Source organism: Rhinolophus ferrumequinum, chromosome 7 (assembly GCF_004115265.2).
Source record: "Rhinolophus ferrumequinum isolate MPI-CBG mRhiFer1 chromosome 7, mRhiFer1_v1.p, whole genome shotgun sequence".
In the NCBI taxonomy this organism is placed as follows: domain Eukaryota; kingdom Metazoa; phylum Chordata; class Mammalia; order Chiroptera; family Rhinolophidae; genus Rhinolophus; species Rhinolophus ferrumequinum.
In genome coordinates this window covers 33,274,842-33,302,832 of record NC_046290.1, presented here as the reverse complement: position 1 = coordinate 33,302,832, position 27,991 = coordinate 33,274,842, and the positions used below count along the sequence as shown (strand labels likewise).

The 27,991-nt window shown below is 39.8% G+C and overlaps 1 protein-coding gene and 1 long non-coding RNA gene across 3 annotated transcripts in view; both read left to right on the top strand.

Moving 5' to 3' along the window:
- The window catches only part of ARL15 (ADP ribosylation factor like GTPase 15), a 379,903-nt gene extending 375,501 nt beyond the window's left edge, over window positions 1-4,402 (top strand). The window contains exon 6 of one of the 2 annotated variants that reach the window (XM_033111059.1): window positions 1,596-4,402. In XM_033111059.1, coding sequence (XP_032966950.1) covers window positions 1,596-1,748 — 153 coding nt within the window. In that variant the 3' untranslated portion in view covers window positions 1,749-4,402. The remainder of the gene's footprint in view (window positions 1-1,595) is intronic. The other variant, XM_033111063.1, reaches the window with a different exon arrangement.
- A 1,977-nt stretch (window positions 4,403-6,379) lies between these two features.
- LOC117025231 (uncharacterized) lies at window positions 6,380-26,031 on the top strand. The gene is made up of 4 exons (XR_004423568.1): window positions 6,380-7,143; window positions 13,179-13,333; window positions 25,009-25,203; window positions 25,309-26,031. It is a non-coding gene; the product is annotated as an uncharacterized LOC117025231 (long non-coding RNA).
- The last annotated feature ends 1,960 nt before the right edge of the window (window positions 26,032-27,991 follow it).

Genomic DNA, 27,991 nt, shown 5'->3' with positions numbered 1-27,991 from the left:
GGGTCAAGAATTGACTAAGGTAAGCCTGTAGCATTTTCCAAGTACCTGGGATTTAATGAAATTTGTTGACAAAGAATGTCTGAACAATGCCTCTTCTGATGTTGGTACTGACTGTATTTTATGTTATGTAAACCTTGCTGGGCTGTAAACACAGTGTTCTAGTGCTGGGGTGTGTGTGTGTGTGTGTGTGTGTGTGTGTGTGTGTGTGTGTCTTCGTGAACTTTGTACTTTATCATACCCTTTGAGAAATGATTATCAATACTTCTGGAAGTCAAACCAATTTTATATTTATTCAAAGCCAGGAGTTGGTCGTCCTAGATTCTGTTAGTCAGTATCCTAGCCTCAGTACACTAAGAGAGACTTGTAACTGGCTATTAATCGAAGAGTTATTTAAGATAGCAAATGTTCCACCCCACATACCATTTATAAGCTCTTGATTTTTCCCTGCCTGAAAATTCATGATTAGGAGGGAAAAAAACTGGGAAACTTTATGTATATATGTATATTTATACAAGTTTATATATGCATATACGTACACTTAGTTTTTATCCTCTTTCCTAAAAACTGCTTTCCCAGATCTCAGAAATACATACTAGAAATTTAAAGGAGAGAGAAGACAGGTTATTTGAATTATATTTTTTGTTGTGTGTATGTTTGATGGTCAAAATAATTGTCTCTTGTGTAATTGATAGAGTACATACTATAGGTTGTCACCAGTTTTAATAAGTTAGCAAAGTCAGGTACTGGGAGCTCCTCTGCGAGAGTTATTTTGATTGAATTGAATCTTTTTCAATGTCTGCAGTGTATTTTGCCCCATGCCATAGTACCTATAATTCTTTCTTAGACTTCATCAGACCTCCCATGCCATTACGTGTATGGACGGAATGGTGATTTGCAAGTAAGTCATTCACCCCTAAAGAGAACACGCCTGGGTCATGTAGGGAAGGGGAACAATTCCCCTTTCCCTCCTCTGGTTCTTTTGGCTGGTTGAATAACAAAATCGGCAGGAGGCAGATTGACAAATTTAATATCGTGTGCACGGGAACCCCACGTACATGAGAGAGTCAGAGACCCCACATACATGAGAGGTTAGAGATAGAAAGGGGGGTTGAGGTATATAAGACATCCTGAACTAGGGATGAGGTAAGGTGACTTGGGGTTTCCAAAGGTCATTGCAGGATAAGAAAAGGTAGGGTTTAGTAACTAGAGGTTTGCCCTGCCCTATATATAGATAGGTCCAAAGAAGTTATCTCTGATAATCTCTTGTGGGCAAGGCCTCTAATTCAAATTCTTCCAGCTGAAGGTGGGGAGGAGGGAGAGGCAGAAGTTTCTCTTGAGACTGAAGCTAAAATTGCCTTTAGCTCAAAGTAATCTGCATACCACTGAGGCACATCTTGAGGTGTCTCATTCTGGATGCCCGTATGTCACAGCTTATAACCCACATTATAAGCACAGCTGTGGATAGGAAGTCCTAGGCGTGTCACAGTTCCTGTAAGTGTTCCTTGAAATCCCCCTACTTCATCACTCCCAAAATTTTGGTATAAGAAAAGTTCTGATAAATTAATAACAGATTTATCCTCTCTGTCTCCCTTAAGGTCAAAAAATATTTTGAACTTGAACCACTTGCACGTGGAAAACGCTGGATTCTGCAGCCCTGCTCACTGGATGACGTGGATGCACTGAAAGACAGCTTCTCTCAGCTGATAAATTTGTTAGAAGAGAAGGACCATGAAGCTGTAAGAATGTGAAATCTGGCAAAGAAAAATGGGTTCCCAAAAGGCCTTGAACCTATCACATTATTTTCTCATTTTAATTTTATTTTGGTCTCAAGACGATAATGGCTTCAGTATCTGTTTTCCTCTAGTTATCTCAGACTCTCATCTCTCTGTAAAAGTGAATATTCTGTAAATCAGGTGAATGATCATCAGCATTAACGTCAAGTCCACACTACTGAGAGAGAAGTTATTCTCTGTTTACCACTAATTATCTTCACCGCATGTCTCTTCCTTCTGTTGTTTTAAGTGTCTCTTCTGTACTCTGTGCTAAAATGGATGGAATTCATGGCTCTCAGAAACCACATCCCTGATGGAGGACTCAGGGAGACTCCGAACCCTGACTCGCTTGCCCTGGGTTTGGGGTGGAGTGTTGTGAGACCGGGGCCTTCCAGAATATGTGTATCATTTTCAAGATCTCTTCTTGATTTTATTTTGTTTCATTTAATTTTTTTAGGTTTTTTTTTTTTTTTTTTTTTTTTTTTTTTTTTTTGTATACTGGCCTTATAGATTATGGGAGAAAAATGAGCACCAAAAACGTCAGTTAATTACCTTATCAGAAAGGAATATCCTGCCATAGTAAAATTACCTTTGAAGAACTTAAAGACAAGATGCAAATGTCTCCTTCATTACATCTAAAGTCTCCCTCCATCCCCTCTTTTAAGAGCAAAGATTTTTTTTTAGTTTTTGAGAAGAGTTAGAGGAAAATTAGGCACAATGCTTGCATCACTGATTACTATTTCATCAGGTTCTCAAGTGTTTTTTTAATGGCAAGATTATCCTGCGTAGAGTCAAACTGCAACACAATATAGGTATCTTTTTCTAAAAATCTTCAGTGTCTGATTAAAATAGAGAAGATAATTTTTTAAATAATGGATAAAATTTTTAAAAACTGCCAAATGAAGTTTAGTTTATACTGGCGAGGGTTTAAGCTGGCTTGGATTTGACAAAGATAACTAAGGCAGAATCATCTGTATATTCATTCGTTAAGTGCTAACATTAGTTTAATGGGGTCTGTTACAGTCTCCATACAGTAATGAAAGGTCTATCAGTATTTCTATTATAAACCCCTATTTTCAGGGGTTTTAATGTGCCCTTAAAAACATTCTGGGGCTACAGCAAATAAATAATTTTAGGGCCCAGATTCAGTCTTTGGAATGAATTTTTTTTCATTTACTTTAAATGATAAAATTACATAGAGATAAATGTACAGTTTTACAAAAGTTTGGCACCTTTGACCTTTTCTAAGTCAGGAATAATCTATGGATATTGAGGTTTATGGTTGAAATACTCTTTGGCACATTTTGTAGATTTTTGACCACTTAAAATACTAACTGGCCAACTGATAGAAAACTGTGCCCTTCACCTGAGCAATAAAAACATGTTTGTAATTTTTAGGTAGCGTAGACTGATTCTCAAATACCAGACTCACACTGTTTTACAGGGAGATGTAATACCTTTGTTATTCTCCAGAAGATATGTCATTTCACTCTAGCTTTTGAGGTTTAATTTCGTAGGTGGATTTTAATTGAAATCATTACCTTTGAAACATCGAACACTTCATTAAGCTTTTTTTTAAGTGAATGGATCAAAAAAGATTCATATTCAATTTTGTCTACATCGTCTTTGAATATTTTTACACCGTGTAATCTGTGAGCAGCACAAATTTTTATTCCGATGACCAGTTATACAATTCCTCCTTTTATTTTGTCCTGTTGTCTCATCTTCTATGAAAAATAAATGATGATTAGGCATCGCTTTCTCTGCAAGTTCATTAAATGTAGAATGTTGTCTTTTTGAGATACTGTGGCTGAGTGCTCCTACGCCATCTGTTTAATGACTTCGCGTTGTCTGTGTGTGTGTTCATGTGTGTGCCAGTGATGGGCTTCTTCTCAGACCCACAACTGTCTGCAGTGTCTCAGCCGTCAGAATGAAAACATTATCAATCAGTACCCAACAACAGCTGTTTTTGACAAGTTTCTGTCTGACGCCTAATGCTTTGCAACTGTCAATAAGGCTCCTTCTTTGTCTAGCAGTTCGGAGCTCGCTGTCTTGGTGCTTCTTGTGCGACATCCTGTCCTTGTAACCCTAGAATTTGCCATGTTCGGAAATCCACATGGGGGAGGGGAGGGGGCTTGGATGGGCGTGTTGTGGGTGGGTGGTGGTGTGCGTGTGTGTCGTGTTCCTACTTTCATGTAAAGTGCCACAGGTGTCTTAGTTTGCATATTCAAATATTATATAGGAAAAACAGTCTGTTATGTATTTCTTCACTTAGCTTCTTGTTATATTTATGGAAGTTACCAGTTTTTGTATCTTCTTAGCTAAAGCAGTTGCCTTTTTGTAATGGCAATTAATTTATATGACAAAACTTTGTATCTACTGTAGTTTACAGCATCAGTTGTTAATTAACTGCCATATTGCCCTGTCTTTCTATTAAAAAATACTGTATCTATACTTAAAGGTTAACAGATTCATGTGGACAATTGCCAGGCAAGAACTCGTATTGTCCGTGATTTATATATGATTTCCACTATCTTCAAATGAAAATAAACGCTGAGTAGAATTAATGTTTTCAGACTGACTCCTTTCAGCTCTAGCATTTGGGAGTCCCAGATTTCTGTTTACGTTTGTGGTGCCTGCTTAAGTCTTCAAAATAAGTTCTGCTGTTCTTTGGTCAAAACAAATGATTAATTCGCATTTCCTTTGAAGCCATTGTGAAAACCTTAAAAGACAAAAAAGAAAAAAAAGCAAGTGTCTTTTCCAGTTGGTTTGTCTTCAGCAATAATTCACTTTCACTGGAGCCATTCCTTTAGAAAGAGTGAGTGGAGTCAAGATGTTAATGTAAAGTGTCATCCTTCAATCAAAGCATCATTTTATAATATTTGCTGTCAAAGCAACTTTCTCAGAGTGGCTGTTTGGTGCAATGAACTGTTTCCTTCAATGGTGATTGATGCCCTTAGGAAATAAGTAAATATTTTTAAGTGATTCAAGAGAAAATACTACATATTTACAGTCCATTCTTAACGATGAGAGTATTCTACAAAAGACAAAGAGAGTGAAAAAGAAATAGAGGGACAAAAGAAGGCAGAGAAAGAAAAAGGTGAAAAAAGAAATGAAGTACATAATAGAAGACGAAAATCTAAATCCCAACTCTTGTCGGGTCCCCAATGCAGCATTATCCTGACACATTATTTGACTACACAGAAAGCTTGCAACACTTCACTTCTAAGCTGGGATCCAACCTGCATTCCTAGTTTTGTTTCCAAGGTAGGCGATTAGCAATTACCAGGTTCCTAAGCATCTCAGACCTATCCAAGCAAACATGGACAGAACTGTAAGATTTTGAAGCCATTGGGATTTTCTTAATGTCCAGATGGAATATTCCAACTCGAGTGGAAATCTAATATTCATGCCTGGCTTCATCGTCTTTACAATTTTGGAGTGCATTTTCATTAACCTCCTGACCTAATGGTGCAAACAGAAAGGAAAAGGTATGTGGGGGGCAGGGAAGTGGGAGTTGCCCTTTGGGATACAGTGTTTTCAATGAGTCTGGAAGGGAGGATCTGTCTTTGTTATGCAGAAACTTAAGGAGAATAGGGATTCCCTGCCTTCTCTATCCCCTAGCCTGGGTCTTGGAGATCTGAAGTTCATGCTGTGAAATACATTAACACATCATGTTGGGAATTCCTGGCTCCCAAAGGTTCACAACTTTTGGTCTCCACTGAGTCAGCATGATTAAATGATTTGCATCTCAGGGGTAAAGGTTTTCCAACTCAGATGCATGAAGTGACTGATGAGCCCCCATTTTGGCACCCTACTCCACCCTCCCTTGCACTGATTTAGGAACATGAAAAGGAACTTTGTAAGACCCAGAAGCCTCAGTTGGGACATCAGTCCTCCCTCCCCTTTCCCATTCTCTTTGAATTAAAAGCTAAATGAAAAACTTTCTTTGCACCTACTGTTTCATTGGAGCTGTAAATTCTGACTTCATCCTGGGGGGTTCATCTGTTTATGACAAACTCTTCATAAAGTGCCTCTGTGAAACCAATGCAAAGAATTTAAAAGGCACCAAGAAGAATCTCTTCAACATACGCCTTATCTTCCTTTCTTTACAAAACAGATTTTCTCTATCCTCACCTGGCTCCATCTCTGCTCCCTGAGGCAAGCTCTATTCACTGGGTGCTGGTTTAGAAAGGTCAGTTACAATGTACTCAGGCTTAGCTTGCGCCCACTGTTCCTGCTCTGCTCAAGTTCTCGTGGCAGTTTCCGTGGGACGCTGTATATGAATTAATCACTTTTTAAAGGAAATAGTTCAGGCTTTGTGATTTAAAGCAACTTCACTCACGCACCATATACCCTGTTTCCCCGAAAATAACACCTAGCCGGACAGTCAGCTCTAATGCGTCTTTTGGAGCAAAAATTAATATAAGACTCGGTCTTATATTATATTGCATTGTATTGTGCTGTACTATATTATATTATACCCGGTCTTATAGTAAAATAAGACTAGGTCTTAATGTTAATTTTTGCTCCAAAAGACGCATTAGAGCTGATTGACCAGCTAGGTCTTATTTTCGGGGAAACACGGTATATGTGGTAAGGTCAGTGAGGTCACCAGTACCCTGTTTGGAGAGTAAGGGAAGGGACTTCTCCATTAGTGCCTTGCTTGACTTAGCCTGGTTTATGACCCAGTCTGACTCCCCATGCCCTGCCCTACCCCTCCGCCACACACACACACACACACACACACACACACACACACTGCTCTAGTAGATATTTCTATAACTATGGACCAACTTGGAAACAGCCACCAAATTGCACTTTAAAAAATAATCTTCTGCAAACTACCAAAAAATAATGAATTCTTTTTTTGTTCACAAATCTCTCCCACTTATTCTAATGTTCTCAAAATATTCTACACAGACGCTTCAGCCTAGTTTTTTCTAGCAGCAACATTCCAACCATAGAGGTGAGTTTACAATGTTGTCCCGGGAGAGGAGAGCCTGGCTCACATGCATGGGGACAGGGTACACTCTGACAAATGAAAATAAGTCTTGAATAAGCATCACGTTCCCTGGTCTCAGTTCCCTGTTTCCCCATGGGGTACGGTGAGGTGGGGGAGCTGGCCGATTCAAACAAGCCTGAGATCACTCACATCACAGGCAACCCTTCCTGTAGGTGTGAAATCCAGCCTGGAATGCCATAACCTTTGCTGACAAGTGATTCATTGAGACAAAGGCTGGAGCTCCAGCATCAAACAGATGTCAGACGAAAGACCAAACGCCTATAAATAATTGCTTTGCAAGCAATGGAATGGCTGGAAGACCGGGCCTAATGATGCACTCCATGTCTGGACAAGCGTACTGAAGAGGTAGGTGACGGGGAGGCTGCCGGGGAGCTGTTTGTAAATGCAGTCTGTGAAGAAGGCAGTTTCTGGAGAGAAGGGAAACTACAGTTCGCACCTGAGAGGCTCATGTCAAGAAGAATGATTCCTGGCTGGTTTGTGTATAATATATGTAAAGGGCAATCAGGAAAATGCATGTCAACAGTACCCTGAAGGCCAGACTAGTATGATGTGATATGAAATCATTAGACATATAAGTATCAGAATAAATTAAAAATTAGAAGATTTTGTTGGAACGGAAACTGCTCACCAAAAGGCAGAGACAGGAATGCAAACAGTAGGTCTGGCTGTCATTCTCTATAATCTGGAGCAAGTCAGATTTGGCTCTGGACCTTCTCCAGTTGTTTTACAACTTTCTAGACATGGGGTGTATCAACCCCACACTTTTATTAAGCAGCTTTGACAGGATTTTGCAAATGACAGCTGGGCAAGACTCAATTTACCATTGTTCTTTTTATAGGTTTTTAATCTCACAACTGGAACGTTTTGGTTTTAATTTTAGAGCTTTAATTTATTCATTCTTTCCGTATGTTTTTGTTGAACACCTACTATGTACCAAGCATTATGTTAGATGCTTGAGATACAGCAGTAAACAGCACAGACTTTGTCCCTACCTTTGTAGGACTTTAATTCCTGTAGCACTTGGTTAAGTTGGATTATTTCTGTGACCCTAGAGAATGTTTTTTATTTGGGGGAACCTTCTGTTATGTTAAAACTGTAATTTAATTTGACCCACTAGATTTTTTAGTATTTTCTTTGGTCCTCATTCCTGATTTAATTTAATCATTTAAAATGTAAAATTGTCTTTGAGTGCTGTTTAGTTTCTTTTGAGATCATTAATAAAAGTAGAAATCTAAACAAACATGTACAACGGAAAAGACTTTGCCTCTTTTTAGCATCTTTCTAAATCAAACTCTGTAAGGCTCGCACCTTTCATTCTGCTGTTTAACTGCTGCAACAACGAAGCACGCGTCTAGCACACAAAAGTGATTTCTGAGTGCCAAAACCAAACCTTGTCAGTCACCTCCTATTCTTTTTATCTTCTCGGTATTCAGAGGGCTTTTTACCTCCTTCTCTAGAACAGCTTGGTTTCATCCTTCTGTCTGTGGATCTGACAAATGATCGATACTTGAAAGGTTGAATGATGAATCACCAAGACCCAAATTCTTATTCAGTGGCAATCTTCTCTGTTTTATCCGACCTAACAGTAAAGGCTGCTGTGTAAAACAGCAAGCCACAATTTACATGCCCAGACAGAGGCAGTAACCTGTAAGTATATAACCCCCTGGACTTTTTACCTCGTCAGTGGCAGGGTGTTTCCACTGGATTTCAGGAGGTTGCGTTGATTTCCTCATTAAGTATTGGACCTTGGAGAGACCTCTTTAAACCCATCATTTATTCCAAGATGGTACTTGAGCAAAGTTGGTCCTTTCACAGGAGCTAATACATTTTGGATGTAGAATGCTTTTGAAAACCTGTACCAACACCATTCTCATTTCCTTGAAGACCTAAAGTCCATACTATTTTTCCCTCACCAGTCCCAAGCCCTGTAATCTATGTGCCTCTCAGAGAAGCATAACATATCCCTCTCCAGTTCACTGGCTTGGGTATCCAGGCAGGATCAAAAAAATAAACTGAAAGAAAAACTTCTCTATTTCCATTCAGTTTGTGAATTTCAAGTCATCCCAAACCTTTAGGTAAAAGAAGCAGGATCCAATGAAGTCACAGAGTACCAGAGATTAATTAAAATGTATGGTTTATAATCCGAGGTCCTGCCCCTAGTGAAACAATGGATCCGAGCAGTGGTCTTCCGTGTCTGCTCACATCACAAAGAAGGAAACAACCAAGAATTGCATACTGCCTGAGAGAAGTATACAATACCACCTAGGAAGTATTCTTGCCAAAAAAAAAAAAAAAAAAAAAAATTGAACCTGAGTCTAATCAAGCCTCTAGACCTAACAATTTGCAGAAAATACAAGACCAGAGAAGTATTTTCAATCACACCCAGTGATGTGATAACTAACATCCAGACTATTGGAAACTTGACTGAACAGATGAGTTGGTTTCTTAAATAAATGGTCAGGAAGAGAAAAGAAATAGGGGGAGGAAACCTATAAATAAGAGAGTCTTAAGAGCTCTATCAAACAGTTGCATGGTATGGATTTTATCTGAATTCTGGCTCAAACTACCAAAATGTAAAAATGAAATTTGAGACAATTGGAGAAATGTAAACACTTACTGACTATTTCACAAACTATGGAAGCATTGATTACCAGGATATTTTAGGTGTGACAATAGAATTGTGGTTGTGTATTTTTTAAAGTAGTCCTTATCTATTAGTGACACATACTGAGATATTTATGGATGGAATATAATGGTGCTTAAGATTTATTTCAAAATAATCTATTAGGTAGAGAGAGGAACAGAAGAAGGTGAGATTGAAACAAGACTGGCCATGGGTGACAACTTGTTGAAGTCAAATGATGGAGACACCGAGGTTCTGAATGTCTAACTAAACTTTTCCCCAAGAAAAAGATATCGAAAGAAAGAAGGCAAAGAGAAAGTGAAGACAGTGAAAAAACAAGCCACAGAATAGGACATATTTGCAACACAAAACCAAGTCTGTTGCCAGAATAGATTCAGAACTACTCAAATCAAGGGAGGGGGCGGGAAGCAATCAACTTAATGGAAAAATTAGTAAGGATTTGAACAAGCAAAGGAAGAGAATATCCAAATGGCCAGAAACCTTATTAAGTGAGGTGCTATCGTGAGATGGCACTATACACTCACCAGAATAGCTAAAATGAATACCAAGGAAAAGAAAATGGGGAAAATAAAAAAGTTGTGTTAATCTAGCATGTGAATCACCAGTGAAAATTTGTTTCCTGGTTCCAAGAAGGAAGTTTGTAGCATAGTGACTAATCCCACAGTTTTTGGAGTCAACCAGAACTGGCTTTACAGTTCGGCTCCACTCCCTGCTATTCACATGACACTGGACAAATCATTTAATTGTGTTTCAGTTTCTTATCCACAGTGAAGATAATAACCCTACTTCAAAGGGTTATTGTGAGGATTAAATAACATCATGCATGTTAAGTGCTTCTCATAGTGCCTGGCACGCATAAAACATTCAATAAATCGTGACAATTTTGATTCCAGTACTGTATGTTTGAAGCAATTTTCCCTTGATATTTCTTAGATATAAAACTCTTTAAGAGCTGAGGTAGCACAATGTGATGTATGGATGATGTATTGCAGAATTGTACACCTGAAATCTACGTAACTTTACTAACAATTGTCACTCCAATAAATTTTAACTAAAAACAAAAAAAAACAGCTGAGGTAGGTTGGAAGATATAAATGGTGAGCCTTTACAACCAATGAAGTTATATAATGGCTACAAAAACATCAGTCTCGGAAGTCCGTCCTCATCTGGTCATGGAGATTTTCTAAACCAGGTCAACACAGCTCCAGTGACCTCCAAAACCTCAGTTGTTTGCCATTCAACTGCCCGTTCACTTATTTATTCATTCAACAAACACTGATTGGGGGTGGCCGGATGGCTCAGCTGGTTAGAGCACGAGCTCTCAACAACAGGGTTGCCGGTTCAATTCCCACATGAGATGGTGGGCTGCACCCCCTGCAACCAAAGATTGAAAACGGCGACTGGACTTGGAGCTGAGCTGCGCCCTCCACAACTAGATTGAAGGACAACAACTTGCAACTGATGGGCCCTGGAGAAACATACTGTTCCCCAATATTCCCCAATAAAAATTAAAAAAAAAAAACTTATTAAAAAAAATAATTGGTTTTTTTTCCCAATAATATTCATTGGTTGGATGAATATTACGTGTACGGCAATGGACTGTATGTACTAGAGAAAGGTAAAACCAATTAAAAATAATTTTGATCTGGTTTTCAGAGCTAAATATTTGCTATTTAAATATTTATTTCTTTAGAAGTCACTTTGTAGTGCTTTCTATGTCATCATTCGCTTATAAATCACAGAAAGGCAGTACTTATGTCTTTTGTTGCCTTTTTAAATCTTTACAGCACTTAATACAGGACATTTCATGAATATTGCTGACTGGCTGACAACTTCAAGTTTGAGACAAGGACTTTAAATCTAATATAATTTTTTCCATAGGGATTTTTTCATAAAGCCGAGTTTTTTCATCAATGACTCTAAAAGTGATTCATATTCTTGTGCAAAATGCAAAGATTATATAAAGGAGAAAATAGAAAACGGTAATCCTAAAAAAGAATCACATTAATGTTGTGATGTGTATCCTTTTAATCTCTTTTCTATTCACAGGTAATTTTATAACATTGGGCTCATACTATGCCTATTAGCATGTTTTGGAACATGCTTTTTATTTACTGATATATTTGGAGCATTTTGCCATGTTGTTGATGTTTTTTCCTAAAACATGGTTTTTAATGGCTACTTAACATTTAACAAATTATTTATCTAATTCATTCCTTGTTATTAGGTATGTGGATTTCTGTTTAAATGTCTTTCTAGAAGAATATTTGTGCACGTTTCTTGATGATTCCCATAGAATAAATACTTACAAGTGAAATTACGGGTTTTGTAGTAGAATTACAGGGTCAAAGGCATAAACACTTTTAAGGTTTTTAAAACGTATTCTCAAATTGCCCTCCCAAGCTGTATCAATCCACAATTCCCTCCAGTGACTAGATGCTGGTTCCTATTTCTCTATTATCTTGCGAAATTGGGCTTTTGAATTATTTTACTCTATCCTGATTTAATAGGTAGAAAATGAAATCTTTTGAATTGTTTCTGTGATAACTTACTTCAAATGAACAAATAAAACATAGCTTTCATAACTTTCTGAGGAAGTGAAAGAAGTGACTACTATTTAATTCTGTATGCTAAATTGTTTAACTCAAACACTTCCCAACCACATATTACATGGTGTGGACCACAGGGTAGACGTGCAATATATATTATATATGTTTTTGTGGGGTGGAAAGATTTATAAATAAACACCATGTACTTAGGATGAGTCCATTGTATATAAAGTGACTGTGGAAGGAGGGGAAGGAAGGAAAAATACGAGCACAAAGGAGGCAAGGTTCATACATGTTACTCTCCTGTCCAAAAGGAAAGAATGAAAACAAACAGAAAGGTAGGTTGAGGTCAGATTGTGGAAAGCCTTGAATGCCAGGACAAAGAACTTGGAGAAAATCTAGGGGTCAGTGGAGAGCCAATGAATGTTTTTAAGAAGAATAGCATAATCAAAACAGTTATTTAGGAAGAGTAACCTGGGGAGAGGGTGGGTTGGAAGAGGGAAGCCCTAGGATGGTTGCAGGTATTATTGCAGAAGAATACATGAGATAAGATGAAAGGTGTGGCAGGAAAACATTTGTCAATGGGAACAACAATGAAATTATTGAGACCAAACTGAGGGACTTGGGTAATGGAGAGAAAATTTGAGAACCAGCCTCCCTCCCTTTCTTCCCTGCCCCATTAACCAGAACAAAGCAGACAGGATTGGACTGCCTCCACAGGTGGAGTAGGTGAATTCCACGATGCCAGGGGGATGAGTAGGGTTCTGCAGGGTGCTGTTGCTATCCACCCATGGAAGAGGTCCAAAGGTCCAAGGAGCCCCACAGGCCACCCAGAAAGTGTCTTGTTGAAGACACTCAAGTTGCCTCAGATAATGGGGTTTACTTATAGGCCAATGAATAAACCCACCAACAAATAAGGTAGGCATTTCTGAGGCTGCATAGCTGGGCTATTGGGGTAACTGGAACAGTATTTTTCATGACGTAGTAGTACTTTACATTGTGCAACAGCATCTAGGTGACAAAAACTCTACTAACCATCCCCTCGGTCAGGTGCAGCTCCACAGGTGTGCAGCTGGTACATAGACATGGTGTCTCGCCCTCAGAAGGACCCTGTGCTTGGTTTAATGCTCTGCTGTCACCTTCCTGAAATTCTTAATAATTGTGTCTTTGAACTTGTGTTTTGTAAGTGAAATTCAATGGGACAATGGAGGCTGCCTGCGAGCAAAGGAGATGCCACAGGATGCGTGTATTTGCCTGCCTGTTCATATGTAGCGTTCCCAATGTCCATTAGCACAGAAGCCCAGTGGATCCAGGATGTAAGTGATCTCAAACAAAGTAAAAGGTAAGCATCTTAAGTCTATGACGGGGAACAAGAGAGTGCTGACATTCCTCAGAGGCCATGCTTTCCGTTTAAACCTGAACTTGCTTCAAATACAGACAGAAGGCAAATGGCATTCTAAGGAATAGCAGCAATCAAGGAACCTGCAAAGGGGAAAAATAATTTCCCTCTACCCTTCTAGGTTCTTGGCTGAGGTCTGCCTGTAATAAAAGACAGGAGAAAAACAAACAATTTAATAACATGTATACCTCCTGTATACACGGAAGATGCCCAGGAAAACTGAGTAACTCCCCAAAATGACCCAAGCTACCACCTTAAGTACCATCTCCAGATAAAGACAAAAGAAGATGTTGAGGGATGAGGGAAGTCGGGTATGGCAGGTTATCAGGCAAAGCACAGTAAACAAGAGTCAGGTTGTGCAGATTTAGGTCAGTTGCCTTCTCTATTGATGAGTTTCTAGAAATTTAGTCATCCTCCTCTTCCTGGTACAGAGAGGGACATATCCATACAAATGAAGATTTTCTTTATAAATCTAAATTTCCCTTACAAAAGGGTATATTCTTCTCCTGTGTGTGCTGTTGCTTGAAAACAACGAGCCTAAAACAATCCTTATACCAGAGATATATTTTGCAGTGGTAAATTCTGCTGTCCTTCAAAACCTATCATATCCTTTTCTTTCCTATATTTGCTAACCACTTACACTGAAAATAATGACAAAGATGGAAGGGGTACATAGGTAAACCCATAATTTCAGTTCTTTTTCAGTCCTTCCTTACTCATCAGCAATCAAAGGTAGAGAGCTGGTGGAATGTGTGTGTTTCAAGAAGTGAAATAAAAACAGATGAGTTCATTTTGTGCAAAACACAAAAGCATTATATAAGCTGTGAAATACAAATTGTCTAATATCAATGATTCCGCATATGAGTTAAAATTGGCACTTAAAAGTGGCATTGCACAATGTAAAGATGAATGGTAAAATTTATGTAAATAATTTTTGTTGACCTAGAATGGCATTAAATAGCCAATGCAAATCATCATGGCCAGTCAACATCAAGATCTTCAAGGAAAGGAAAAGGCTTTATATTAATGGCATTTTTTCCCCAGCTATTTGAACAAGCAGCCCCATTTTGCACGGGGCCCTCCAAGTGATATAGCCAGCCCTACCTTTAATACATACACAGGTGGGTTCTGAAATTAACTAGGTTTGAATTCCAGCATTAACACTTGCTGACTATGGCAAGTTGTTAACCTTTCCAAGGCTCAGTTTCCTCATCTGTAAAATGAGAATATTAACAATTGATATCAAATAACCATCGAGTCTTTGTAAGGATTAAATGAAATGCTATAAATAAAAATCTTAGCACCTTGCCTGTCACATAGCAGGTGCTTAATAAATGTTAGCTTATAATCACTATAATTATTAGCTCTTACAGAGGATATTGTTAGTTACTGCCATCATTCACTCTGGTGTTCCACCACATGGTGATGCTGACACAGCGTTGCTGTGTGTGCTTTACGCCACCTGCCTCCACTTAGCTGACTTCCTCTTTCTGTGGCACACGCAGACTCCTCAAAGGAAGTTATACCAGTCATTCTCTAGTGTGGGGTACTCCTGGGAGGCTGATTGCTCATGAGTCACTGCCATTTTATGGATGGCTGAGTCCAGATTGGGCAAGTATCCATAGACCTATTAACTATGGCCAGGCTAGCAGGGTTACGTGTTACAAAGCATAAGAAACTGCTAGAAGGAGGCCATCCGGTACAGTTATCCCTTTGATGCTTCCCAGGTGGGGGCAATGTAGTGAGAAGGCACCTGGCATTGTTCATCCAGGACAAAGTCTGGCTGCCCTCTAAGGTGGTCTTTAAAATGTTTGGGGGGAAAAAAGCTTTTTTTGATAATCTGGTTGTCTCCACTAGGGATCAGAAAGATGCAAGTGTACATTTCCTTTGACAGAACACAACTGCAAAATCATCATCCTACCTTTTGAATCCACAGAAAAATAATTAGACCCTGATTGTAACCCGGATGTTGACATGACACTTCGACATTTACAGAGGTGTTTTCTGGGTTGGGAGGAGATTTTGGTTTTGATATTTCTCAAACTCCCAACTGACTCCTTCTTGCCCATATGTCAAGGAGCTGGAACCATGACACTCTTGACATTGAGAACATTATTCCGGCAGGTATCCAATAGGGCTTGGAAAGATGCGGTCTGTAGACATGCATAAAAATAACCTGAGTAGTCCTACAAATGCAGGTTCCTGGGCCATGCTCCTAGATCTACTAAATCAGAGTATCTATGAGTGGGAGGCCCAGGAATCTGTATTTTAACAGACTGCCTGGGTGATTCTAACCATCAGCCTTGTAGTGTTTGTGGGCAGCAGAGGGCGGAAGGTGAGCGATTATGGTGAATTAGCATTAAGGAAATTTGTCCAGGAGCTGTTAAATTCAACCTACATCAGCCATGTCCTTCCTAAAGTCACGGCTGGCCATTGCTCTGGGATGTGAGCACCCAGGTCCTCTGTAGTCTGGGATGCTGAGTGCCAAGTGTCTGTGTCATCCCTGTTGAGATATAAAGGGGCCTTCTGGAAACGGAATGAGGCTCTAGACCTGAGAAAGGGGACAGGGCTGTGCTGAGGACTCTGAAGAAAACCATTTGAAGACTTGAGTGAGAAAGTTTTGCTATGTTCTAGGCTAGCAGGCATCCAACGACATACACCTATCCGTGGGCTGCAGAAAGACGTTCCAGTGCATACAAGGCAAGATAGTTTTATGGAAACCAATTTCTAGGTCTTCAACTTACATAGGTATTTGTTCCTAAAATTGGTCTGCCTGGGATTGGGTCTGCATTCCACCGCTTCCCCTTTCCCTGCTTTTCATAATCCTCCTTCTTCCGCTTTGGAAAAGAAAGACCTCATCATCCTGTAGAGTTGGTTAGGCCTCCAGTGATTCAAGAGTTTAAAAATGGCCAGTGTTAGAGAAGGAAAAGCAACTGACACAATGACTTCCCTGAAAAGAAATGAGTGCTTTAATCAAATGTCACTATGCACTGCACACTTGTCTCAGAGGATCCCTGGTAACTTGCCTTTCTGCACTTACTCTGGCCAAATGATCCAAGTTATCTGAGGGTCAAATAAAAGCAAAAGACAAAGGATCAGAACTTTGAAATGCATTCCCTTTAGGATGCATCCATGACCCCCCTCCCTGCAGTATGTAGACACTGGTCATCCTTAGCAGGGGTCAGGGCTGCTACCCCCCTTCAATACAGTATCTACTGTAGGGGGCTGGAAAAGTCATCAAAAGCATTAAAGGTATTAGGGGTGTTTACTCCACATTCCTGTCGATTTGCTGCCCAATTAACATGATTTGCAGCTGAGAAAATAATACTCTCCTCCGTCAGAGATAAATTGGGTCCCCGAACTGTGAAACAAAGGGGAGAGAGCCAATGATGTTTATAGAAGTTATTGCAAGCAAATGCACTTCAAAAGAACTGCGGTGACAGATTCTGTTTCACAGGGCCCTCCCGATTCTTCTCAGCCACCCGAGACCCCTCCTCAGGCTCTGTTGGGTGTTTTCACCACTGGCCCTCTGTTTTAAGATATAATGCACTGTGTGGAATTGGTCTAGTCTAGAGTCTAGACCTGCACTGTCCAATACAGTAGCCACTGAGCACTTGAAAAGTGGCTAGTCCAGACTGAGGTATGCTACAATATACACACCAAATTTCAAAGACTTAGTACCAAAAAAAAAAAAAAGGTAATTTATCCTGTTAATAATTTTTTTATTGAAATGACAGTATTTTGTATATATGAGGTAAAATAAGATATATTATTAAAGTTCATTTCGCCTGTTTCTTTTTATTTTATGTTTTTACTGTTGCTACTAGAAAATTTTACATGACATATATGCCTTGCATTTGTGGTTTGCATTATGTTTCTATTGATGGTCTGTCAGTCTAGCTTGTGGGGTTGAGCAGCCTTGGACAAAGGCTGACGGAGATGTGAAAGTCCAGTTCTGAATGGTAAGTAGAGCTGGAGAGATCTGGGGTTGGCAGTGACCTCCCTGGCCAAAAAGAGGTACCTTTGTGACAGTCTCATCATTTGGAGCCCAGACTAACAGACTGTAAACCTACCTTCCTTCTGGTTCTAAGACTTACTTCACCTCAAAGGAACTTTAATATTTAAACCAAATGGCATGTGAGATTTCAGTAGGCTGATGTATTGCTCTCCATTCAGCCATTTGAGAAATCCTACTGAGGTCTCCGCGCAGCTGCTGAGTTCCGGTCGCCGCCATGTCCCCGTGGAAGTCTGGCACAGCACTAATGAGCGGATGAGATTTTCTTTTTCTCACATGTTTGATATCAAATAGGAAAGCCGTTCAAATTAAACGTTTACAGATAGTGTGAAAATTGGAAATGGGGTTTTCGCTGAGCCAGCTATAACAGATCCAAAGACTGCAGTTGCCTGATGTCGAGAGAACAGCGCTTCTGGCTCCCGTTGTTCGCTCCTCCACCAGCTCGTTCACCAGCTCCCTCCTTTCTAGGGGTGAAGTGCTGAGTCCACCAGGTTTATTCTGCTGTGGGTCCAGCTCTATCCTAAACCCCATCGCTTAAGAGAATTTACTCATCTAAGCCAAGAGTTTAAAGCATTTTGATTATGAGGCTGAGTCTATTCTGTTCAGAAGATGATGCCAGACCTCCGCATGGATCCCTCAAATAACAACGACCCCATCAATAATAATGATAACAGCACATATTGATTGAGCACTTACTATGTGCTGTCAATATGTGAACTTACTTAATCTTTAGCCCTATGACATAAAGCATTTTTGTTTTGTTCTTTTTGTGTATTTGTTTGTTTGTTAAGTTGCCCAAGGTTACATAGTACGGCATACACCCAGACTGCCTGACCAGAGCCCACACTTAGAACCGTTTTTGCTATTCTTGTGGAGAATAAATATTGAGAGCTCAACACTATCCATCAGAAATAGCAAAATGGTGAATAAGACTTCAGTCATTCAGGGGGCCAGGAACGTGTGTGAGCGCCAATGACCCAAGTGTAAACACCTTGTATTACAATAATGCTTTCTGGATACAAAGGTCTTAGTTCTTAGTTCTTTGGGATAAATGGTCTTAGTAAGGACTTAGTTCATATAGAGCTACCTGAGAATAGCTTCCAGACTTTACCTTAGTAGAATCTTCCTAAAATTGGAGGTAACATGGTGTAGACAAGACAACCTTTCTTTCACTGTGAAACCCTTTCTTCATATAAAACACTATCCTGAGATTCAATAAGAAAATAGATATACAAAGGGGATTGCTCAGACCTTCCCAAGCTCACCTTTGTACGCAGGAGCGAAGGGCACTACACACGCTCTGCTGGGCAGAGTGATGTGAAACTACTGGTGAACTGGGTTAGGTGATCCGGATCTGAATCCTAGTTCTGCCCCTTTCTGCTCCTGTACTGAGCCTCCATGCAAGCATTGCTCCCATCAGATAGCCATGCTTCCCCACAGTTTTCTAGAAAAGAAAGCGGCTCATACTGAGCTGTCCTAAAAAGAATCTTAGTGTGTGCAAAAGGGAAGGTCTTGCTTTACTGGGCTTCTCACCACACCTCCCTTTCTTGAATTGATGTGAACAGCCAGGCCCTAACTGGAGCATTCACCTCTGAAAATGGCCTTATCAATGAATTCCCAGCGGGGTGGGGGGAGGTAGACCATGGCAAAGTTTCTCCAAATGAGTCTTTCGTTAAGGGAGACACAGAACAGCAGGAAGAAAATGGGGAACTCAGAGGTTGAGCAAGGATCTAAGAGATTTAAGGGGGACCTGTACAAGAGCCCAAGGCACTATGGAGGTACAGCCTAAAGCTGTAGCAAGGCAAAGGAATGTTTTTGCCACCCTTCCCTGCCACATACCTCCTTTTTCCTCAAATTCTCCATAAGGCCATATAAGCAAGGAGATGCTATGAACTTTGGGGCTCCATGGAGAAAAGATAAATTTTTTAAAAAATCACTATTTCATTAGAAAGCATCTATAGACAGATGGTGAGTGAGAACAACACTTGAGAAGGCTTTAGAATGATAGAGAATCTTCTGCTTAGTGGAGGAGCTTATGGAAGAGAATGACTAGAATGACCCCAGGGTTATCTTTGTACTTCCGTTGTCCCTGTACCAGCTCATATCTCCTGCCAAATTAGAGCAAGAAGGGTTCGCTATGAAGTATCTTCCATGTGGCACTGTGCTCAAGGCTGTCAAAGCTACAAAAATAAACAAATAAATCACATTTTCAGACATAGCTCTGGATTTGAGGAGCTTGTTGGGAATTGTGACATAGGAAACTGAACCCACCTAGGGCACTCAGAAAAGTTACTGATCGATCTAAGGGTAGCTGTGCTGTCCTTCAGACAGTGCATATGCTCCATTCTTCAGAGGGTTTTCAGACTCGGTGGTAAACAGAGAGTCGTGTAGTATGTGTTAGGGATACCAAAAGCATCTGTCCTTTCAGGGTGCACACACTGAGCCCTTCATGTATTCCCCTAGTTTCCCCTGGACTGGTCACCCTTTTTATGGGTCTCATTAACCCTTCTGTTCCTGTCATATCTGACATTTCAAAGAATTGCTGTTGCTGTACTATATATCTTTCTGTACATATTTTCAGTAACTTCCCTAAAACTTGAAGCTTTAACTTTCAAAGAACTTACTCGGCTTGTTGCAAATAGGGGGAGAAAAACTCTTAGCCTATTGTCAATATGCGGTGCTGAAAGCATTCCCCAACACTTGTCAGCTCTGCAGCTCACTTAACTTTTCCAGATGTGGCTGGATGGGCTGCAGTTAGTGACATTGCAGATGGATGGCTACAGCCCACTGTAGGCGGATGAACATGTAGACCTTTGATGTGATGGGGCGACTCTTCTCATCTATTAGCCAGAAGGTAAAGCTATTTACTTCTGTTGAGTCCTCAGTTCATTCCCACCTCAAGGAGACCGTATAATTAGTACACATCAGCACTCAAAACGGGGGGGTCTGGGACTCGCATCCCTACCCACTGAACAGGTAGCCGGTGGAGTCAAACTAAAACTAACACCAAGGAGAGCTAAGGGCAGTTTTTTCATGAGGCATACTCTTCATACATATAGGAAAATGGTTCCAGTTGACCTGTTCAATCAAAATTCCATCCCAAGCACACAGCAAGGTATCCACATCCCTTACAGTCCAATATAGTTCGTCCTCCCATATTTGCATGTAGAAATTTCAGAATATCATAGCGCTCATCCTCCAGGGAGGCAAAATGATGATTTTGACAGGATGATTTTGGATGATTTTGGAAATACAAAGAAAAGAAAAAGCTCTTTAGCCTTCCATCTTCCTGGCAGAAAGAGGTAATAGAAAATGGTTTTCTGGTTTTCTTCTTCAGCAGGATGGACTGGACACGGGCATCACGGTAGCATGGGTTTAAAATATGCTCTGTTATTAAGGAGTTAGGCAAATTATTGAACCTCGAGGAAAGTTGGTTTCCTCATTGGGAAAATTGGGGTAATATTCACCTTGCAGAGATATGGTGAGAGCAAAGACTGCACATGTAAAGCCACAGCAAAACATTTGCCACATAATAGGTCCGCAGTATTTACAGCCATTTGTAACACTATAATGGACATTATTTTTTTCTTCATTCAGTGCACAGTACCTGAGGCAGTAATGAATGAGTCTATAGGAGCCTGGACGTTTACAAGCTACATTTGGAGGCTGAAACAAGGCCCCTAATACAGACTTTAATAGGTCTAATGGCCAACTTATTTGAGGTGGGTTATCTTGTCCCAATCCTTTTCTCAGACTGACACTAAGTTAAAATTTATATTTGTAAGGAATTGATTATAGAAGATCAATTGTTGAAAATAATTTTGTACCTTATTAAAAGATTCATTACTGAGGTTTTTAAAGTGGCAAGCCCCTCCCTCAAGTGCATTACAATTTTAATATTATTTTATTTAGAGAAAGTCAGGGCCCATACAGTTCTTAGGACACACCTGTCATCTTTAAAAGCTATGATGTGTATGGTGACATTCATAAAGACCTAAGGGGACAAAGTGGGAAAACAGTTTCAGTGACATGTTGGAGTACGTTATTTTTATCCTTGTGTTTCTCTGCAGAAGAGTGATTCGGTTTATAGATAATATACGTCCTCCCTGTTCAACATTTTGTGTTTAATGTGGCAGAACAGCAGTGTGACTCTCAGCTCCTTCAACTATGTAACAGTTAAACTTCTCTCTTCTCTGTTAAATCGTAGAATCACCAAATATAGAACTGGAAGGGAATAGAGAACTCTAGCGTAACATCCTCATTTTATAAATTAGAAAACTGACAGTGGGGGACTGTGTTTTTGTTCAGTATTATTTGTTTCCTCCTACCCTCATCCTGCCTCATCGCTTATGGGCATGGCTATGTGAGCTGCATTGTCTGGTGGAGTTTTGGGTGGAAATGGTGTTTGCTTCAGAGCAGAAATGATCAATGCAATCGCATTGCTTGGCTGAGGTCCTCTTGTTTCAGTCCTCCACCATGAGAAGAGTATATCCCGGAGGCACCTTTAGTCTTGGTTTTGGCGTGAAACTGAGCTGCAGCCAATTCCCCATCCCTTATATAGCATGAGCAAGAAATAAATGTATTTCTAAATCCCTGAGATATTAGCGTTGCTCATTTTATACCACAGACTAGTGAGAGCTGACTGATACAATGGCCCAGGAAGTTGAAGTGATTCACCAAAAGTAGACACTTTGTTGTATAGCCTGATTAGAAGTTTTCTAGTATACCTCTAGTTACCAGGTGTATCCCCAGAACCTGGAAGTATTTGGCACAAGGTAAGTACTTAATCAATATTTGTTCATATGAATGAATCAATAAAGGAAGGAAGGAAGGAACTAGAAACTGAAAGTTCTGTTGAGCTGCTTCACTATGTGGAATAATGTTTTGGGGTGCCAACTGTGGGTCTGGCGTGTATTCGGTGCTTAAGAAGCATTACCTTTAGTTATTATGTAATCCTGTAAGGTATTTGTAATCATATTAACAAACAAGGAAACTGAGGTTCAGAGAGATTAAGTAACTTGCCCAGTCATAGAACTGGTGACAGAAACAGAAGCAACTCTAGTCATTCTGCTCCAATGGGTGCTTTCGACTACTTCACAATTTCTTTGTTGGAGATAGAAATTACAGTTTGGGTCATTTACAGACAATTGAAATATGCAGCTCGTGGCAAATCAAGATCCCTCCAGAGGGGTAAGCTGGCAGAGCTTCTCATGCAATGCATGGCAGCCACTGGCCTGAGTGGAGCAGGGCACAGTGGGGCCTGAAATGCTGGTTCCCTCAGTCTTCAGTTTTCCCCCGTATGCCATGCAAATATTATTGTTTTCTGTATGTACCATGACATGAAAAAGTTAAGGAAGCCCAAATGAGAATCAATGGTTCCAGGTCAATCTAGCTACGTTGTGGGTGCAGCTTTTAGAAAACTTTGGAAGCCAAATTTCTAATGGGCCCTGCTTTACTATTTTGTCACCCACATTTTACATTTGCTATGAATCTCTCTCTGTCTTTTTTTAAATTGGAGTTGTCTGTGAATCATCTTAAATCCTTTGTGGAATGAGTCAAAGCATAGATGGATAGATGGATGGGTTAACTAACAAGGTCAAAAGCAATTGGGGCAAATTTTGATTGTGATTAAAATTAGCTCACTTAGGTAGAAGCAACCCACATGTCCACTGACAGATAAATGGATACACAGAATGCAGTATATACACACAATCGGATGTTATTAATATTAAAGATGAAGGACATCGCATCACCTGCTACAACATGGATGAAACTTGAGGACATTATGGTAAGTGAAAGAAGCCGGTCACACAAAAAAGGCAAACGCTGCATGTTTTCCACTTATATGCAGTATCTAGAGTAGTTATGGTGGTTGCCAGAGGCTGGTGGGGAATTTTTGTTTAATGGGTACAAAGTTTCAGTTTTGGCAGATGCAAAAGTTCCAGAGGTTGGTTGCACACAATGTGAATATACTTAACACTACTAAACTATATGCTTACAAATAGTTAAGATGGTACATTTTATGTTACATGTACTTCACCACAATTTTTTTATTGTAAAAAAGAGTGTACAGTAAAAGGGAGCTTACTTACTCTGAACAGAGGCTCTGGTTATCGTGTGCCTGGTGTGATGACGCTATGATTTTGGAAGTGTAGGAAGATATACTCTCTGACTGCTAAATTGCTTCTTATACTGAGTGACAAAATCTTGGTTCTTCCTGTATTATGTCATCTGACCAGGGCTGGTTACATAATTTATGGAGTTCAGGGCAAAATGAAAATGCAGGGTCCCTTCTTCAAAAAATAATGCTGTTGCTGTTATCGGTACTAAAATATGAAGGTTTTCTTTTCTTCCGTGGACTCTCAACTTGTCATGGTGTTTTTTTATTTGCTGTTTACTGTTGTTCTAAGTAAAGAAAAATTAAAATTTATCAGCATTCATTTTGATTTTGTTCAGTGCTGGAATATTTGCATTTAAACTTTGCTCTCGTTTTAAATGCACACATTAGAGCATTTAAGTTGTATGTTGAATTACAAAAATTACAGTTCATATTTTATAGCTCGCACATGCATTCATATTTCATTGTCACCAAGACAGTGGAAACTGTGCGAAACTAACTCATCTATTTTTTATTTCACTTTTTGATACGCAGACATTCTATCAACACTCTCTACCTTTGACTCACTGATGAATAAAGGACTTTAAAAGACTTTTAAAGAAGGACATTGATGAGTAGAGAAGGAAACAAGACTATGAGTTGCCCCACCTTTCTCTTTCCTTTTATGTCAACATTTTCAGCATAAATGATTGGCTAATACAAAGGAGTAATACGGTAATAAAGGATATGATAGGGTTCCTTTGTTGTTCATGTTTCTTAGAATGTCATTGCCTTCTTTCTGTGTTCTAACCAAGTTTGAACAGAAAGCATGGCTTCTGGGTGTTGTTAGTGCTTTTGTTTACTCAGTTACCTTTGTTCATAGGTAACACTTGCCTTGTATTCGATTTGCATCTCACTGAACTCCCAAGCATTGTGGGTCTACTGGAATTCTGTGCTCTTGAATGTTCTATGCACGTGGGGAGGCAAGGGTGGCAAGGAACAATGGACAAAGAAAGATATTGCATATTTGTCCTCTGCTCATGCATACGGTCCATTGTCCACTGGATTTCACTTATGAAACAAAAGTTCAAAGATAAAATTTAAAGAATTTCAAGACAGTGATAGAGCATAAGCCAAGTGCAGGACCCTTCAGACTGGATTCATCCAGTCCATCTAAGCGAAGCTACTGCTGAAAGGATTGCTAACACCAAGCCTTTGTCAGGACCACTCCCTCTGACAGTAATTCAGTCTCTGTTGAAATCCAGTCCATTCCTCAAAGCCAGATTCTCTTCCACAAACAGTCCTTAACCACACCTGCCCCCAGTGATGTCATCTTAACTACTTGAAGTTGGCTGAATAATGGGCACCAAAGATATCAAGTCCTACTCCCAGGAACCTGTAAATATTACCTCACAAGGAAAAAGGATCTTTGTAGATGTAATGAGGTGTGGGATCTTGACATGGGATTGTCCAGGTGGGCCCTAAATCCGTTAAGTGTCTTTACAGGGAGAATTTACACACAGAAGCAGAAGAAAAGGTGATGTGAAGACGAAGGCAGAGACTGGAGTGATGCAGCACCAAAAACTGGGGCGGCATGGAACGATTCTCCCCAGAGCCTCCAAAGGCCATATGGCCCTGTCCGCACCTTGATTTTGACCCAGTGAATCTGATGTTGAACTTCTGGCCTCTGGAGCTGTGAGAGTATACATTTCTATTGTTTTAAGCCATTATGTTTGTGGTAATTTCTTACAGCAGCTGTACAAAACAACTGCAATACTCTAACACTTGTTCACTTATCCTACACAGCTTGTCGGACCCCGTGTCATGTCAACCTGCTGCTGGCTGGCTACGACGACTATGACGCTCCAGCACTCTACTACATGGACTACCTGGCAGCCTTGGCCAAGGCCCCTTTTGCAGCCCACGGCTGTGGTGCCTTTCTGACTCTCAGTATCCTGGACCGATACTACACACCCACTATCTCACGTGAGAGGGCAATGGGGCTTCTTAGGAAATGTCTAGAGGATTTTTTTAAGCATTACTTTTGTCCTTCTCCTAAAACCACAAATCCCTCAGAGCACAAGGTCATCTCTTTAATTTATTGGCTTTTCTATAATACGTTGTAGTTGATGCTCAGAAAACACATTTTTGGGTTAGATTTCTTGAGGTATAATTTACATATTTTAATATTTACTCTTCTAAGTGTACAGTTCAATGAGTTTTGCAAAATGCATATAGCTGTGTAACTGCCACCACAATCAAGATCTAAAACATGGTCTTTACCTCAAAAGGTTCCCTTCTGCTCCTTTATAGTTCTCCCTATCCCTAGCTCCTGGCAGCTACTGATCTAATTTCTGTCCCTCTAGATTTGCCTTTTCCAGAATGTCATCTAAACGGAATCAAACAGTATGTAGCATTTTGTGTCTAGCTTCTTTCACTTAGCATAATGCTTGTAAGATTCATTCATATTGTTGTACGCTTCAATAATTTGTTTCCACTGTGTGGCTGTGTACAGTTTGTTTATCCATTCACTAGCTGAGGAGCATTTGGGCATTTCCAGTCTGGAGCTATTCTAAATAAGCTGAAATGAACATTCATAAATAGGTTTTTGCTGTAAACATTAACATACAGGTCTTTTTGTGGACACACGTTTTCATTTCTCTTGGGGAGATAGATACCTAGGAATAGGATGGCTGGGTTGGATGGTAAGTGTATATTTAATTTTATGAGAAACTGCTTAACTGTTTTCCAAAGTAGCTGTATCACTTTGGCATTTCAACTAACAAAGTATGAGATTTCTAGTTGCTCAGCATCCTCACCAGAACTTGGTATTATCAGTCTTTTTAATTTAATTTAGCTATTCCAGCAGGTGTGTGATGGTATCTCATTGTGGTTTAAATTTGCATTTCTCTTCCAACAAACATCAAGCATCTCTTATTGTGTTTATTTGTCATTGGTGTGTCCTCACTGGTAAATGTCCCATTCCTACCTATTTTTTTAAGCATGAAGTTTTTCTTATTATGGAGTATGTATATGTTTTTTTCCTCCCAGTCTATGGCTTTTCATTTTGTCAACAGTATGTTTTAAAAAGCAGACATTTTAAATTTCAATGAAGTCCAATGTACCAATATTTTCTTTTCTGATCCATGCTTGCTTTTACTGTTCAAAAAATCTTTGCCTAACCCAATGCCATAAGGATTTGTTCCCTATATTTTCTTCTAGCAAGTTTATAATTTTAGCCCTAACACTTAGATCTGTGATCTATTTCTAGTTAATTTTTGCAGGAAACAATTTATTATTGGATATGTAACTATGTCACCCAGAACACAACCATCAAGAATCCAACTCAGGAATAAAAGGACTCATTTCAATGAATGAAGACCAGGGCCCATGCCGGAAAACGTGGAATTGTTTGTTGGAGGCCCTGAATAGGAACATTTCTTTCACCACTTTTTAAAAAATTTTATTTTTATTAGCACAGCTGTGCTGTTTAAAGGTTTGCATTTCAATACATTTAGAAATTCCAGATCACAGAGGCTAGCTATCAAGAGCAAAATCCTCTTATGGGCTGGTAGATTAAGCACACCTATCTGGATATTCTTGATTAACCTGCTAGATGTTAAGAAAACTACAAACCTATTTCATTATCTGTGAAATGGGTGTAATCAGACTTGACATAAAGTTACTTTACAGGCTTGTGTAGACTGAGTCAGAAATCTTGTAAAAGGACCATAGGGATCCCAAATTTCATTGTGATTATTGCTAATTATACTAATTCTCAATGAAAACTGCTGCCAGAAGGCCTGCAGATGACATCAGTAATAAGGGGTGCATTGACTTGTGTGCATTGTGAGAATATTAATTGTAATTATTGCTTTGGCAGCTCCATAGGTGTTGGTTCCATTAGTGATTCATTGTTTTCAAAGGATTCTGGCATTGATGAGTCTATGTTACAGATGAAAGCCCTCCTATGATGAAGCGTCATTATTTTGTGGGATTTGCAACTCTTCTCTCATGGGAGACAACCTCAGCTTGTTATGCCCTCGACACATGGCATAGTGGTTTAAGACTAGGATGGGAGAAAATGATTTCAGTTCAATGCTGGTTTTTGTTTTTGGTTTTTTTCCTTTTCACCCTGGGAGCAGGTGCCTTCCCATAAATATTTTCCTGAAATGGAAGTTGCCATGGGAAGTGGGTGGGTGGTCTGGATATCAGACTAAGGGCCTGGCAGTCAGGGGTCTGGATCTATCTTTGTGTCTAAAGGCCCAGGGCAATGGCAATAAATACACAAGACCAAAGGAGTGATGTGGCCCTGAGCCTGAACTCGGCAAAAAACATAAAGAGAACTGCCTTCCAACGACTATTGTTAAACACTTAGCACTTTGTATTTGTGACATGCCTTCAACCTTTACTTACTCTTCACTGCACCCCTGAGTTAGGATAGGACTTCTCTGGGAGAAAACAGCCGCCTGGGAGGAGATAACCAGGG